General features: G+C 34.7%; 2 protein-coding genes across 2 annotated transcripts; one reads left to right on the top strand and one right to left on the bottom strand.

Moving 5' to 3' along the window:
* Positions 1-1,404: 1,404 nt before the first annotated feature.
* Positions 1,405-3,240, top strand: LOC100816635 (dof zinc finger protein DOF3.6). The gene is made up of 2 exons (XM_003539633.5): positions 1,405-1,772; positions 1,985-3,240. The coding sequence occupies exons 1-2, from the start codon at positions 1,722-1,724 to the stop codon at positions 2,855-2,857; spliced, it is 924 nt and encodes a 307-aa protein (XP_003539681.1). The 5' UTR covers positions 1,405-1,721; the 3' UTR covers positions 2,858-3,240.
* A 4,813-nt stretch (positions 3,241-8,053) lies between these two features.
* On the bottom strand, positions 8,054-12,903 carry LOC100815575 (U-box domain-containing protein 13). The gene is made up of 4 exons (XM_003539631.3): positions 12,282-12,903; positions 10,729-10,845; positions 10,074-10,529; positions 8,054-9,477 (listed from the first exon to the last, which is right to left on the bottom strand). The coding sequence occupies exons 1-4, from the start codon at positions 12,546-12,548 to the stop codon at positions 8,329-8,331; spliced, it is 1,989 nt and encodes a 662-aa protein (XP_003539679.1). The 5' UTR covers positions 12,549-12,903; the 3' UTR covers positions 8,054-8,328.
* Positions 12,904-14,610: the final 1,707 nt, after the last annotated feature.

Here is a 14,610-nt window from a genome sequence, read left to right as displayed (position 1 = left end):
CACGTTAATTAATCAATAGCCCTCTATTTTGAAGTATTAATTATTGAACCATTAAAGCTAAGAGCCAGGCAACTAGAAGATCTTGTCTAGCAACTTATAAAGATATTCATGATATAGTTGGATAAACATAGCATTTCATGTATTCAAGTCTTATTTAAGTGTTGGTGCTGTGCCCAAAAAGGATCTGGCCACAACTTTAAGCCTTCAATTTACTGGTGCTGAGTTTATAAAAAAGTAAAGCTAGCAATTAATAAAGACTAGCGCCAATTATATATTTATAATGCAACACATTATATATGACAATTTTGCAAACTTTCTTTCCCCTTTCCTGCTTTCTTTCTGATTTACTTGTCTCGTCTTTTCTATAATTACTCCACTTGCCGCATCCTTTGCAAAATCGTATTTCGAAAAAAATCTGACATATTAGTGGGTGACTCAATGGGTGTGTTTCATCAGCAGACGCAAAATGATAGGAGTGAAAATTGATACATATCCACACGCAATGCATTTTTATTTGACTATTATTTTTAAAATGATTCTTTTCTTATAAAAAAATTAACATTTAATAAAATACCATAAGTACATGCACATGAAAATCACTGAAACTTTTCACTTTAGTATTTAAAGAAAAGATTTAACTTCAAAAATCTTATTTTACTTTACTTTATTAATTGCTAGCTTTATATTTGCTCTTATTTCAATACTTTCATTAGCAAATAATTCGATAGGAGTTCAGGAAATTAAACTTCAAAGTTTAAATACACAGTCCAACATTATTCAATGATTGATATATAGACCTCCATTTCGTGACATGCATTTGAAACTATGTAATAAATGTATTTTCATTTTGCCTGTCAGCCTCTTAAATGAGTGAACGAATTATTTTACCTTCTTTCCATTTTTTTCTCATCTAGTACTCCCCAGCCATTGATAATTGTAGGGGATAGATGCACTTTTTCGGATTGGTGTTGGTCGCCTTTACGGTGCACGGTTCGTTTAGTTTAACTTTATTACTCAGTTCTGAATGTTTCGTTTTTCTGAACCTTTTATATGAATTGGAGTACTTTTTATATTTTTTTTAATTTTAAAAAATACACTTGTTCATGAACTGCAAGCGTAGGGCTATTTAATCAGTTAGGCTTTTTAAGTGTCTGAATTATAAGATTTACTCCAACGTGTGATGTTCATAATTTTATTTCATTTCATTTTGGTTGTTTGAGTATTAATTTAATAGTGTACTTGGGAACATGTCAATATGTCAGCTCGATTGTTAAGGTTAAAAATCTTTTAATTTGATTATGTAAGCTGATTCCACCATCATCCATGAATAGACAGCGATTAGCAATGTTGCCACACACACGCATATATACACAGTAATCATAACTTTCTCTTCCATGCATGGGAGCCACTATCCCCTTTTGCTGAACAAATTTACAGACCAAGCCATTAAAAAAAAAGAAGCTTATAGGTTAAGAAACTTCGTCCACTCAAAACCCTAAAAAATAAATAAAACAAAAAGAGATGAGGAATGAGGGAATAAGCGCAAAGAAAAGAAATTAAAGCCTCTTCCTGCTTTCTTTCCCTCCACCCTCCTCCTCCTTTAATGCTCTTTTTCCCTTTCTTTCTCCTCTCTGGTATTCCCTTGGTGTGATTCTCCCACCATCTCCCTAAAGAGCCATCAAACTTTATAAAAAGAAAAAACATAAAAGCATTGGAACACCATGGTTTTCTCCTCTATTCCAGTCTTTGTAGATCCTCCCAATTGGCAGCAGGTAAGTTTTTCCTCAATTTTCAGCCACAGCTTCTGAACCCTAAAAAGAAAGTTCAAAACAAAAAAAAAAAATTATAATTGCAAAAGCTAATATTATTCCTATTCCTTGTAATATCTCCTTGAATATACCAGATTTTGTTTCCAATTGCCATCATATAATTAATTTTTTCTTCTTTCCTTTCTTTTCCTTTTGTTCTTGATCTGTTTTTGCAGCAACCAAACCATCCTCAAGCAAGTAATAATGGTGGTGATAACTCCCAGCTTCTTCCACCTTTGCCACCACATCAACCTCATGTGGGAGGTTCTGTTGGTTCAATCAGGCCAGGTTCCATGGCAGATCGAGCTAGGCTAGCTAAGATACCACCACCAGAAGCAGCTCTCAAGTGTCCACGTTGCGATTCCACCAACACTAAATTTTGCTACTTCAACAACTATAGCCTCTCTCAACCACGCCATTTCTGTAAGACTTGTAGGCGCTATTGGACAAGTGGGGGTGCTCTAAGAAACGTTCCTGTGGGTGGAGGGTGCCGTAGGAACAAGAAGAACAAAAGGAGTCGCTCTAAGTCTCCTGCCTCATCGGAGAAACAAACACTTTCTGGTTCCACGAGTGCAACACCCTCTGGTGGAACCACTCATGAACTAGTTGGTCAGTTGCCACAGCCACCGAACCTTCCCTTCATGGCATCTCTTCAGAACCTTAACCGTTATGCTGTTGGAAACATGGGTCTCGGGTTGCGTGAGATTCACGGACAGAACGAGAACATGGGGTTTCAGATTGGTAATTCTTCAGCTGCTGGTGGAGGAATGGATCAGTGGCGCATACAACAGGTTCCTTTCTTGAATGGTTTTGAATCAACTTCTGCTGGTTCGTACCCTTTTCAAAATGAAGGGATTGAAACACCTTCTGGTTTTGGTGGAGACATAGCAACGAATTCTAGGGTTTCTCAGATGCCATCGGTTAAAATGGAAGAAAGTGGAGCTTTGAATTTGTCAAGATCAACACTCAATGTTTCAGAAAATAACCAATACTATTCATGGACTGATATGTCAGGTCTTGCTTCTTCTTCCGCTACTCATCTCTTGTAACTTTGACCATATATATAACATGTGTATGTGGTCAATAACCGCATCACCCGAATTGTTATGTCCTTGATGGATCAGAGAAATTCTCAAACGATTTGGATATGTGTTCCACTGAACTCCTCGACTTGACTTCATTCCAAGTTCCACCATCATCACTTGACAGAAATTAACGCGGACATGATAGAATTGATATATTCTCTTCTTGTCATTTCAATTCCGGTTATTGATTTGTGTTTATGTTTTGTTTTTTTTTAGTTTTTTTTTTCATCCAGTTGAGTATTTTGTGTACTATATACATGGGCTTGCTTTAATTGTATAACTGCGTGTGCATGTAATGTTTTGTGTTTCTGCTATCTGACACGTTGTGATCTCATTTCGGTACAAAACTTTCTCTTGAATGATTGATTTACTTAAGACACATGCGCTAGTTAGCTCAACACTTATTTGTTTTTTATAAGCGTTCTAGAATCAATTCAACGCTATCACACACACACACACACACACACTAGTTTTTGCCTACATACGGTTATAAGATTCGGCTAACACGATCAAGCACAGATATCAGAAAAGAAGAAAAGCTATGTTGCTTACAGTACTAAAGAATGTGCCACTCCACGTTAGCTTTAGCCGAGTTAGTATATCTCGGGATAAGTTTGTTTAAATTTCATGTTCGAGCTAGCACTTTATTTTCTTACATCTTGCAGACTTAATTTATACTAGTTTTTTTATTTTCTCAATTTGTGAAACATTCTTACTGCAAAGCATAGCATGCATATATATCCCATGCTGCATGCTACTAGCTAGCTGTTAGTGATGCGAATGTTTGTCATGCATGCATCTTGGAGTGGACATGACATGATATAGCAATAGGATACACAAGTTGGATAATTCAAGGAAAAGACCCTTAGCTAGCGTGTGACACCATATAGAGATGATTTATTGTAAGTAACTCTTTCTTCCTTACTCAGTTTTTCTTTTTTTTACTTTTCTTTTCTCTTTAGTCACTGTAAGTACTTTAGCCAGCCTTTGCCAGTGCTGGGGTTAAGTACTTCTACTCAGCCTCACTCTTTCTATCTAGAGTGTGAAATTCTTGGAAACTTGAGTGCGACAGTTATTTAATGTACTGGAGCTACTCTTTACTTTTCCTCAATCGTGGTAAATTTTGTTTCCGACAATGCTCTTCATATCGTACTTTTAGCATAATAGAATTGAGTAATTTTTTTCCATCAAGATTTTTTTTATGTTAATAATTAACGTGATGATACATGCCATAGATACAAAATAATTACAATAGAACTTTTCATGCATTATTTAAGTTACATTAATCTAATTTTGGTGTCTTTCTTTACCATGACATTGTTATGTTAATCACTAACGTGAAAATATTTAAATCTTTTTTCACATATACAATTTCTATAACAAGGATAGAAATTAAATAATCTATTTATGTCTTCGAATTAATTAACAATTTTAAACTACAAGACATGAAAAGTACATATAAGAAATGAAATCAAACAAATAATTTGGTTACATGTAAGAAACAAGAACGTGCGTGAAGTGGAGGGGAAATGGCGAAGAGGGAGAAATTTTAATAAACATTAGACATTAGACATGAGTCAAGGGTCAAACATAAGATGTTATAATTATCTATTAGATTCATAAGATGGGACGTTGCACATGTGTGTTTGTTGATTTGATGAGGTTGAAAGTGGAAGCCAAATGTAACCATTGGTAAGAAGACGCCAAAGCCTCACTCAAAATCATGCAATTCTATATTCGACCAAACTGAGCTAAGTGACTGTTCTAGAACTTCTTCAGCAGAATGATGCAAGATACAAACATTGATTGTTAATTATGAAATTCCCTTTGGGCCATGTTCAATTACGCACTTGAATGCGAAAGGGAAAAGAAAAAGTAGAGATTCTACGGTCAAAATAAGTGTGAACTTTTTCTAAGTGTTGGGGTCATTTCTCATTATCCCTATATGCCTCTTTGGAGTGATCGATGTTGCCATTCGCAAATTGAACAAACACAGTCCACAAAGATCTTCCCCGCTAATAATTACAAACTTTATTATTATAATCCCACCAGGAATTGATGAATGAATTATCTAATTAAAAAAAGTGGGCATCGATCATTGAGGTGATGATAACTTTTGTAAGGACCAATATTGCTACCTTTCAAAAACGAAAAAAAAAAAAGCAACAAAAGACTAACACAGACAAAAGCTCTCTCCGTGTCTTTGGACGTAGGTAGTAAATGGTCACCCAGATTCCAAAAATGTCGGTGTGTGTTGGTCTCAAAGAAGAAACATCAAACATATTGCGAGAGTTAAAGGAAAAGAAGGTAGCAAGGAGCAGTGTGGGTTAAATCTGCAGAGTTTCTCTGCTACGGTACGAACGAAGGGCTCAGAAATTCATGCATGCTTCATGGAATGGTGTGAACTGCAACTCTGGACTTTTATTGTCTTTGAACAGTGCTTACAAGCATATATAATTGATCCTTTGTAAGAAAAAAAAAAAACATACGTTTATCTATATGGGTGGCAAGCCTCAAATTAAAAGGGCCCCTAACATATGCTTCCTTTGTCTTACTTTACTTTCACCATCTTCATTACCTTCTATCATTTGCATCTTCTTATATTCCTTTTCCCCTTCTTCTATTTCTCTGTTTTCTTTCCCTTTCCTTTTCTTTTTACATATGCGTGGGGACCTCTCCAACCATCAATAGCTTATATATATATATATATATATATATATATAATCAGTTCCCTTATAATAGTGAATTCAAAACTGAAACGAAAGTATATACTATGTCACGATCAATCTTTCATACTTATACCTAAATACCATATGTACGTAGGTATATCATACTTAAATATCTTGATGCATGCATTATTGAAATGTCGGTATCAGAGGGAGCAATGGAAGTAAAATATGTCAGAATAAATTATTTGTAATAGCTTTTGGGTAGAATATATGCTAGAAACACTAATGTTAAATCAAAATGTGCTTTTGTAGGGGTAAAATTTGTTTGTGAATACTGTTAACCAAAATTACTTTTTTTAAACCCTGATCCTTCAACATAGAACTAAGAAATAATTTTTCAAAACTGAAATTCATTTTAAGGATTTACCTCTCCGCATAAATGTTTTTTCATATTTATAGAAATGTTAATGAAAATACTTTTGAGCATGGAATTACGAAAATAACATTGAAAATGCACCAAACAGGAAGGCACCATCACTTTCGGAGAAACAGAATCGGAGAGCATCAAATTTTGATCTTGAAGACGAATCCCTCGAAAACCGAAAGGTGCACCAAATCACAGGAAAACGACACCGAATTGGCAAAGTAGGAATATATCAATTTGGTGGATTTAAGAACTAGATTTTTAGCTGCAAATTGCCAAAATGAAGCGTGGCATCTTTTAGATTAGAGCTAGAAATCGTATGGGAGCGAAAAATATATTGAGGAACTTGTAATAATCCAAGTAAATCTAAGTGCGTGAATTGCAAAACTAGCTAGATTGGAATGCATATCATACCGTGAAAACGCTCAAATTTGATTACGAACGTTTAAATACCACTTAATGCTTCTACAAACTCGAATGTTTGGGACTTTTATGGAAAAGATGGCTTGACTAGCTAGGCCTTGTAAGAAATAAATTATTAGAAAATTAAAAGGGCTTTGTATTTATTAATTACTCTTATGACATTATGAGTCAATTTCTTATTTGTGAAAGGTCATACATTTAACTTTTATTTTCTTAAAAGAAAATGGTTACCATCCAATATTATTTGCATTAACTCTATGTCTCATTAATTTTTGAATCCAGTATTAATGAGACATGAAATTTGTAAAATGTTAATAATTTTAAAATAAAAAGAAAAGACTAAAACATATATATATATATATATATATATATATATATATATATATATATATATATATATATATATATATTGAAAAGGCAAGCTGCAATCATGAATAAGAGAATGCATCCCAACTAGGTTGGTATCCACCTCTTAAACACCCTCATCAAGCCCAAAATACATTAAGGATCAAAATGAAAAGCAAAAGAGAATGGGAGGACCGTACCTAGATCCATTGACAGATACAAGATCAACAAAACATGTAGTTAGGTCTATCTAACCTATTGTACATATAATCAGCTATTCAAAAGGATGGGATTGAATCCCACCGACTAAAGGAATTAACTCTAAGACCATAGTTAGCTAACTTATCAGCGCAAACGTTACCTTTCTTGCATATGTGAGAAACACGAAAATGCATTTGAGATGTCAAAAAAAGACTGTTCAACCAGCGATCTCTAAGCTTTCAGGGAACAAGAGAAGGCTTGGAGAAGGATACGACAACTAATGTTGAATCCGTTTCAAGCCTAAATTGAAACCAACCTTTCTGCCAAGCTGTTTCAATGGCCAAAATAGCACCCCATAAATCAGCTACAAATGCCGTGGATATACCAATGTTGATGCAGAAGCTACCTATAACATTTATATTTTTTTAAAACAAAGCAGATATCTTATAAGTTATGAAAGTAAAGTTTAAAAGTTAATTGATTAACTTGAAAATATTTGGTGTGATTAACTAAGAAGTTCGACTGCTGCTGCTACTGACTGTGAAAAAGGAACTTGTGCCATTATTACGTCCATTCCACTAAATACCAATGACGCCAAAAATTCAAACTACTTGAGTGGCTGCTTTTACCCAAACAAAATTGACTCAGTTTAGTCCTTACTCGTGTTATCCTTGAATCAGACACCTAGTTTTGACCAAAATAAAAACATGATGTCCAGTACGTAGTTTTTTCTTCCCTGTTAAACAGCAATCATTTACGTCCGTTCCACAAATACCAACAAGCAAAAGGAAAGATAATTATCTGATCCAGGCCTGTATCTTCCCCCATGTTGCATTGGTCATTAAATGTTTTATGTGTTGCACACCATATTGAACTGTTTTATGCGTTGCACACCATACCTTGTCTTTTTATTTCAACTAATCATTAAATAGAAGAGTTGGAATGACAAGAATTCAACTTCAAATCACTTGATCATAATAACTCTAATATGACGTCGCGAACTAACATTTTCGAAAGGATAAATTTCTAGGTTAAAAAAGACAAATGATTGACTTTATACTGTTATAACATCTCTAACATCATCTGATGCGGTACGAATAAACAAAACATCTCTTCATTAAAATCTGAGGATGATTAGAATATAGTACATGTTACAATTATACATTTTTCCACGTCAGGCTTGCCCATTTGATTCGATTTCTTCTTGCCCACTTTCACAAGTTTTTGCATTGCATCTCTGAATATCACACAAACAAACAAATAACTTATGGAGTAGGAAGGTGATCTTCCACCCTTTCCTCCAAACAGATGCTTCTTTCAACACTTTTAAAAGAACAAAAAGACAAAATGAAAACAAGGTATAACAAGACATCTTAGGAATCATCGGGGTTAGTAATCAAAGGTGGTTCGGTATCCTCGTTCTGAGCTTGAGTTTCAGTTTGTGTTGGAACTTCCTGCTGTTGCTCAACTAGCCTGCTCATACGCTCTAGCAATTGTCCAGCCTTTCTTTTGCCTCTGTCTGTTCCATTTTGAGCCAATTCCAACAGTGGACCCATCACCCCCAGCTCTTGGGCCTGTGCTAGATATTGTTGATCTCCAGAACAGAGGTGAACTAAAACAGCAGCAGCATTCTCTTTGTTCCTTGGGGAGCCATTCCCAATAAACTCTACTAACACTGGCACTGCCTCTGAAGCTCTAATAGTAACCTTCCCTTCAGGATGGCTGGCCAATATTGCCAAAATAGCTAATGCTTCATCCACCATTCCCCCGCTAGGTTCGGTCAGTAGTCGCATCAGTGTGGGAATAACGCCAGCCCTCACTGCCTTTCCCTTGTTGCCCTGGTAAATGCACAAATTGAAGAGTGCTGTTGCAGCATCTTTCTTACCCCTTTGGCTACCCTCACTTAGCAGTGTCACCAGTGGTGGTATGGCTCCTAAAGACCCAATTGTAACCTTGTTTTCATCTATAACTGAAAGGCTGAAAAGTGTTGCAGCTGCATTTTCCCGAGCTTCCATGCTTCCCTTCTTCAGCACATGAACTATACCTGGAACTGCTCCTGAAGAAACAATACTTCCTTTGTTATTTTCGTATATGGAAAGATTCAGGAGCGCTGTCACAGCATGTTCTTGAGTGCGGGAGTCAGGCACAGACAAGAGACTGACAAGGAGAGGTATTGCACCAGCTTCAGCAATGGCAACGCGGTTATCAGCATTGCGCTTTGCAAGAAGGCGGATCTCACCTGCAGCTGATCTCTGGTCTTCAGGACTGACAGATATGAGCTTTTGGAGAAGACTTCCAATCTTACTTTGCTCAGCGGGTGAGTAGGCTGATGCTGATTTACTAGGTTGTGAACCACTAGGTCGTTTTGGTGGCTCTATGCCATTGGCTTCACACCATTGTGCTATGAGGCTTCGCAATACATAGTTAGGCGTGAGAACAGTACTAGTGAGAGTCTGCTGTGTTTTGGGGCAGGTTCCATGCCCTGCTTGCAACCACTTCTCAATACAAGTACGCTCATAAGTCTGCAGATGAGAACAAGATGTATTTGAGTGGGCAATGTGACATTATTAACAAAACAAGTCAGAAGCAGCAGTAAAATGTCAATAGTGTGAACAGAAATCAGCATTAGCAAATGTATTGCATAGGTCAATAGGTCAATTAGAAGGGTGTAATCTAGAAAAGCCTTCAGTTTCTCTACCAAGTTTCCAAGTTCAACCAAGATTTATGTTTCACAGCGATCCATGAATATACAAAACAATTGTACATAATGCAATCCGTCCAAGTAATGTGATGCTCAATAGCCTAAGAATTTTAAAATATTTTTTTTAAAGAGGATTTTAAAATAAAGTAGGGACCATTAATTTTGATTTCACGTCTTTCTTTAACATAACATGACCCACTCACGTTAATGAGTAAAATTAGACAATCCTTATCCAGAAAAAGTATTAGATATCTTAACAAAATTGTGCTAGAACACGGTGCCATTAGTGGCATTTTTACTTTCAAGCACACATAAAGGAATCATCTTATATTTCAATTTGCCAAGTCAAGAAGGATAATTGCCAACTGCACATTATTTGCAATTTAGCTGTCAGGGAGCATCATATAATGTACATACCTGTCCCGTTGAAACAATGACAGGGTCCTTCATTAATTCCAGGGAAATCGGACATCGAAAATCATCAGGGATAACAGGAGCTTGATGACTCTTTTCATTTGTCCCAAGTCCATAGACTTTTGAGAAAATGCCTTTTCCTCCTAAATTATCATCCTTGACTAGATTTTCTATTTGCACGAAATCCTTTATCTTCTTCAATAACATTGACATTTTCTCAATGCGTGCCCCTGGATCCCCACCACTTGATGCCACCATCTCATGCAAAGCAAGTGATTCTTGAGTAAGATCAGCTATTCCCATCAATTTCAACTTTTCAGCTAATTGACTTAGAACAGATGGATCTGTAGCTGCATCACTGCTGTTGTTGTAAACAGACAACATATCCTCATACAACCTGACATCTGGTTCATCAACCCTCCCTTTAGCTCTTCTGAACTGGGCAAGAACCAACTCAACCTGAAATTATTGGGAGAATTAAACAAGATTCTGTAAATAGCAAAAGAATTAGAGATAAAGAAGTGCTACAGTGGTGCAGTATCCATTCTAATCTCAATAGATAACTAGAGGAAGGAACGTTCAACAGATCAGATTTGGCTGACTAAAATCACTGAGTTGCATACATACAATAGTTCATATATAATTGAAATATTTATACCTGCTCTTTAACTTCATCTGATATATCAAGTTTATCATAGGAAATACCACCCAACGACTGTTCCAACTGAGCTGTCACCTTGTAGAATTTATTCATAATTTCGTCCCGCTCAAGGACCTGAAAACAGAAATAAAAACAACAGAATCAACATCTAAGGCAGCAGAAATCATTTTATGGACGCATGTTTCCATAATGTTTTCTCCAAACATATCATCCAACCCTTATTTCTAACAGGTCCCAATCACCTTAGAAATAGAGCTGCGAGCAACCACAGGTCACAACAAGCATACAAGAATGCCTCCCTATGAAACTGTAAGTAAACTAAGATTCTCATGAAGACATAAAATTAATACAATACCAACAAATATTAACTAAAATTATTATACATAGATTTTTAAGTAGTACTAATACTGCAAATTGCATTAAATTTCGTATTGTTGCATATAACCGGATTAGTTTGACCATTTCAAAGTCCCACAATATATAATAAATTTGATGGCACGGATATGATAATCAATGTAAGACATTTGTAAAGAATATAAAAAATACCGTTTGCCTACCTCTACATTTTACCTTTTAACTTTTTTCTGCAAAGCTCCCCACAACAGATGTAGGTTATCCAAATAACGATGGTCCAAACCTTTTGGGCCATGTAGCAGAATTACCAAAATGCTAAAAACATACCAAAGTAAAACAAATCTAACTTTGAAATCCCATGGTAATTCAATAAAGAGGTTTTAATCATAGTATTCACAATCCATATTATATATTAGCTTCTCATCAAACATAGGAATCAAACATCAACGGTAGAATGTCTGGCACACTTGACCAACAAGTACCGCTGGCTAGAAAAGGGAATCCCCAAAGTTTTTAACTGTATGAAATACACTGCATTCAGAAATCTTCCTTCCTCTCATATATGTGCGCGTGTGCAAGCCTATATATATATATATATATATCCCTTGTGAAGGTGGGAAAGTATCTCAAGAAAAGGAAGAAAAAGCATGAAAAAATCTTTATTCAAGTTCCTATCAAAAGCTTGTTTAACAATCAGAGATGAAAAAGAGAGGATTCATTCGTTGACATCCACATCCAGGTGCAGCGGGGCACACATCAACAAACCAATCAGGAAACAAGACCTACAAATCGTCCAAGGTCTTGAACAGTTGTAGGCAAGGTTTTAAAATACGATCCGCAACCGCAATATCAAGAAACACGACAAAAAGCAACCACAATTTAAAGCTTTGGCTGTAGCCTGTTGGCTTATAGTTTCAGCAAATACAATCAAAAACATAAAACACTGTACCAGCTCCAAGCTTTCTTTTCCTTACAGTTTCCAAATACCATAAATCCTATCCTCAATGCGATCAACAATCATCACATAAAAGAGGCATCAATTAGAAAGGGAAAAAACCAAAATAATAAAAAAAAAACATACAAACTTAAAATCAATTCAGTGTATGTAGCTTGAAAATCGTTACCGCTAAAACTACTTTCAGTTGCGTGTTCAATAGAAAGCACAGATAAGATAGGAAGACAAGTAAGAAACAAACCAAGTAAAGCTTGCTGCCCTCGCTTCCGAATCTGAGGAGTTCCATAGCGGATTCGAGAGCTTCCTTGAAGGCGAGGACGGCGTTGGAAGTGTTATCGGGAAGCGCGTCTTTGTTCATGTCCCTAATCTCCTCGAACATCGGGATCAGAAGCTTCAGCCTCCGCGCCAAGTTGCAGTACTGCTTCTTCACCGGAGGCCTGTAATCGGAGATGCTGGCTATCTCGTTCATCAACTCGATCACCTTGTTGCTCGCGTTCTCGCCCTCCATTGCCACTCCGCCCAGCGTCGCAGATCCCGCTATACGGCGCCGTTTTACTGGACGAACCTCGCCGCGGATTGCCGGAGATCGAAGTCGCAGGTCATAGTCGCACCCTCGCTCGTCAACGACACGGAATTCTCAGACACGCTAGATAGATAGAGAGAAACGCGTAATGACGCTCTTGGTTGGTCCAATTATCATTTTGTGGCGGCGGCGGCGGCTCAAGCTTAGACAGCTAAGTAACCGAGTTTGGGATGGGAGTGGCTCGGCTTGGCTTGGCTTGGCTTGAGCCAGGGCGGCGCTGTCTGAACGTGAGGATTTGTTAATTCAGTTTAACGAATTACAGTAAGTATGTATAATAGTGACAGTAGAATACTACAACTACGAGAAGTAGTCTTTGATGATGGCGACACAATAGTAACAGGCAAAAATATGTTTGATTTGATTTTTTATTTTTTATTTTTAAAAAATAAAAATATTGAAAAATATGTTTTTAAAAAAAAAAATATTTTTATATTTATTTAAAATTATATTTTTTGTTATTGTATTTTTGTTTTATCTAAACTGAGATTTTTTATTTCAACTGAAAATACAGATTTTATTATTTTTAATTTTTAGTTTATTTGAAAAAATATTTTAATTAAAATTTTTAAAAATTCAACCAAATATATTTTTATTATCATTTTCTATTTCCAATAAAAAAACAGTCAAACTAAACACTCCTTAATGTGTGGGATTTCAAATTGTAATATAAAGAATTTTATGCTTGTTATTTAATCATAAATTGTAATATATCATAATTTTATTATTTTTATAATAATAATAATATAAAAAATTAAATTAATTAACAATATATTTTTTTGCTAAAAAAGAAAACTAACTGTTAACTTAGTATGTAGAAGTATCCTAATGTATGTACGTGAGATTATCGAAAATATTATGATTTGAAAATAAACTGGAAGATAAATATTGTAATGTGTGTAGGTTGGCTATAATTGTTTTTTAAGACTATAGATATATTTTATGAAAAATAATTCAACTCAAGTTGAATAAGATTATTATAGGTAGTAAAAAAATTAAATATTTATCATAGTTATATACTAAAAGTTTCAGCTTGAAATGTTAACGAGTTGTTGGTGTTTGATCCAGGCAAATCCCTTTAAGTAGTGTTCCATAAAATAATATGATTAAAAGTGAAATTTCACTTAAAAATGACTAATCAAAGTTTTTAACAAAGATTAATAATTAACAAAGATGAATTAATATTCCGTATTAATATAATTATCATGGTATAAAAAGAGTTTTAACTTGAAAATTGAAATCATCACGCTAATTCTTTTTTCTTTCTCACTTTTAGTTTGAATATATTTGTCTAGTAAATAATTAAGTTTCTATATAATCTGTGGGGAATTATCCCGCTAGTCTTGGATACCAGTGTCTAAGTATTGGGATGCGAAACGAATAACAAATAAGACAAATTTTGAATTAATTACTCCTATGCATATTAACTTAACAACTTGTTTATTACTGAAATATTTTAATAGGTAGTTAGGAACTTTATGTAATATATTGCATAAGCTCTAGCTTGAAGCTAGTTAATAAACTCTAAACCATTACGATATTTTGTTAACTATTTTTAAAGTTTTATATATAAATACAACAAAACAGGGAATGAAACACTATCACCTAATTAATAAACAAAATACTTTTGAAATCAAACAAAAGTAATTCACATCCATTTATATAAATTTCTTCATAAAAATTATAAAAAGAAAATCAAATATATTGATAAGTTTTTCTCTAGACTAAGATTAATATATCCAGTTTAATTTTTTTGATAAAATTAAATGAAAAAAAAACTTTTATAAAACTAAAATGTGTAAGTTAGTTTTATCATACATTAGAAGATAAAATAAGTAAAATTCAAGTTTTAGGTCCATCAATATAAAAAAAATAGTTATGATTAATTGTTACAGAGGGGAAAAAAAGTCTCATGTTTGTAAAAAGACTGATTAAAAAATATTCAACATATAATTTTTATTTAAAGTGATAAATTTTCTTTTAAAATTTA

This window comes from Glycine max, chromosome 12, assembly GCF_000004515.6.
Source record: "Glycine max cultivar Williams 82 chromosome 12, Glycine_max_v4.0, whole genome shotgun sequence".
Classification (NCBI taxonomy): Eukaryota; Viridiplantae; Streptophyta; class Magnoliopsida; order Fabales; family Fabaceae; genus Glycine; species Glycine max.
Note: the sequence above shows the minus strand (reverse complement) of the source record. Positions and strands in the feature narration are given on the sequence as shown.

Bases quoted from the DNA above. Each gene is read 5' to 3' on its own strand.
- LOC100816635 (XM_003539633.5), top strand. From the start codon at position 1,722: ATGGTTTTCTCCTCTATTCCAGTCTTTGTAGATCCTCCCAATTGGCAG. The intron at 1,773-1,984 runs GTAAGTTTTTCC...CTGTTTTTGCAG, and splicing joins ATCCTCCCAATTGGCAGCAG to CAACCAAACCATCCTCAAGC.
- LOC100815575 (XM_003539631.3), bottom strand. From the start codon at position 12,548: ATGGAGGGCGAGAACGCGAGCAACAAGGTGATCGAGTTGATGAACGAG. The intron at 10,530-10,728 runs GTATAAATATTT...CAATAATTTCAG, and splicing joins CAGATGAAGTTAAAGAGCAG to GTTGAGTTGGTTCTTGCCCA. The intron at 9,478-10,073 runs GTATGTACATTA...TCTCATCTGCAG, and splicing joins TCATTGTTTCAACGGGACAG to ACTTATGAGCGTACTTGTAT.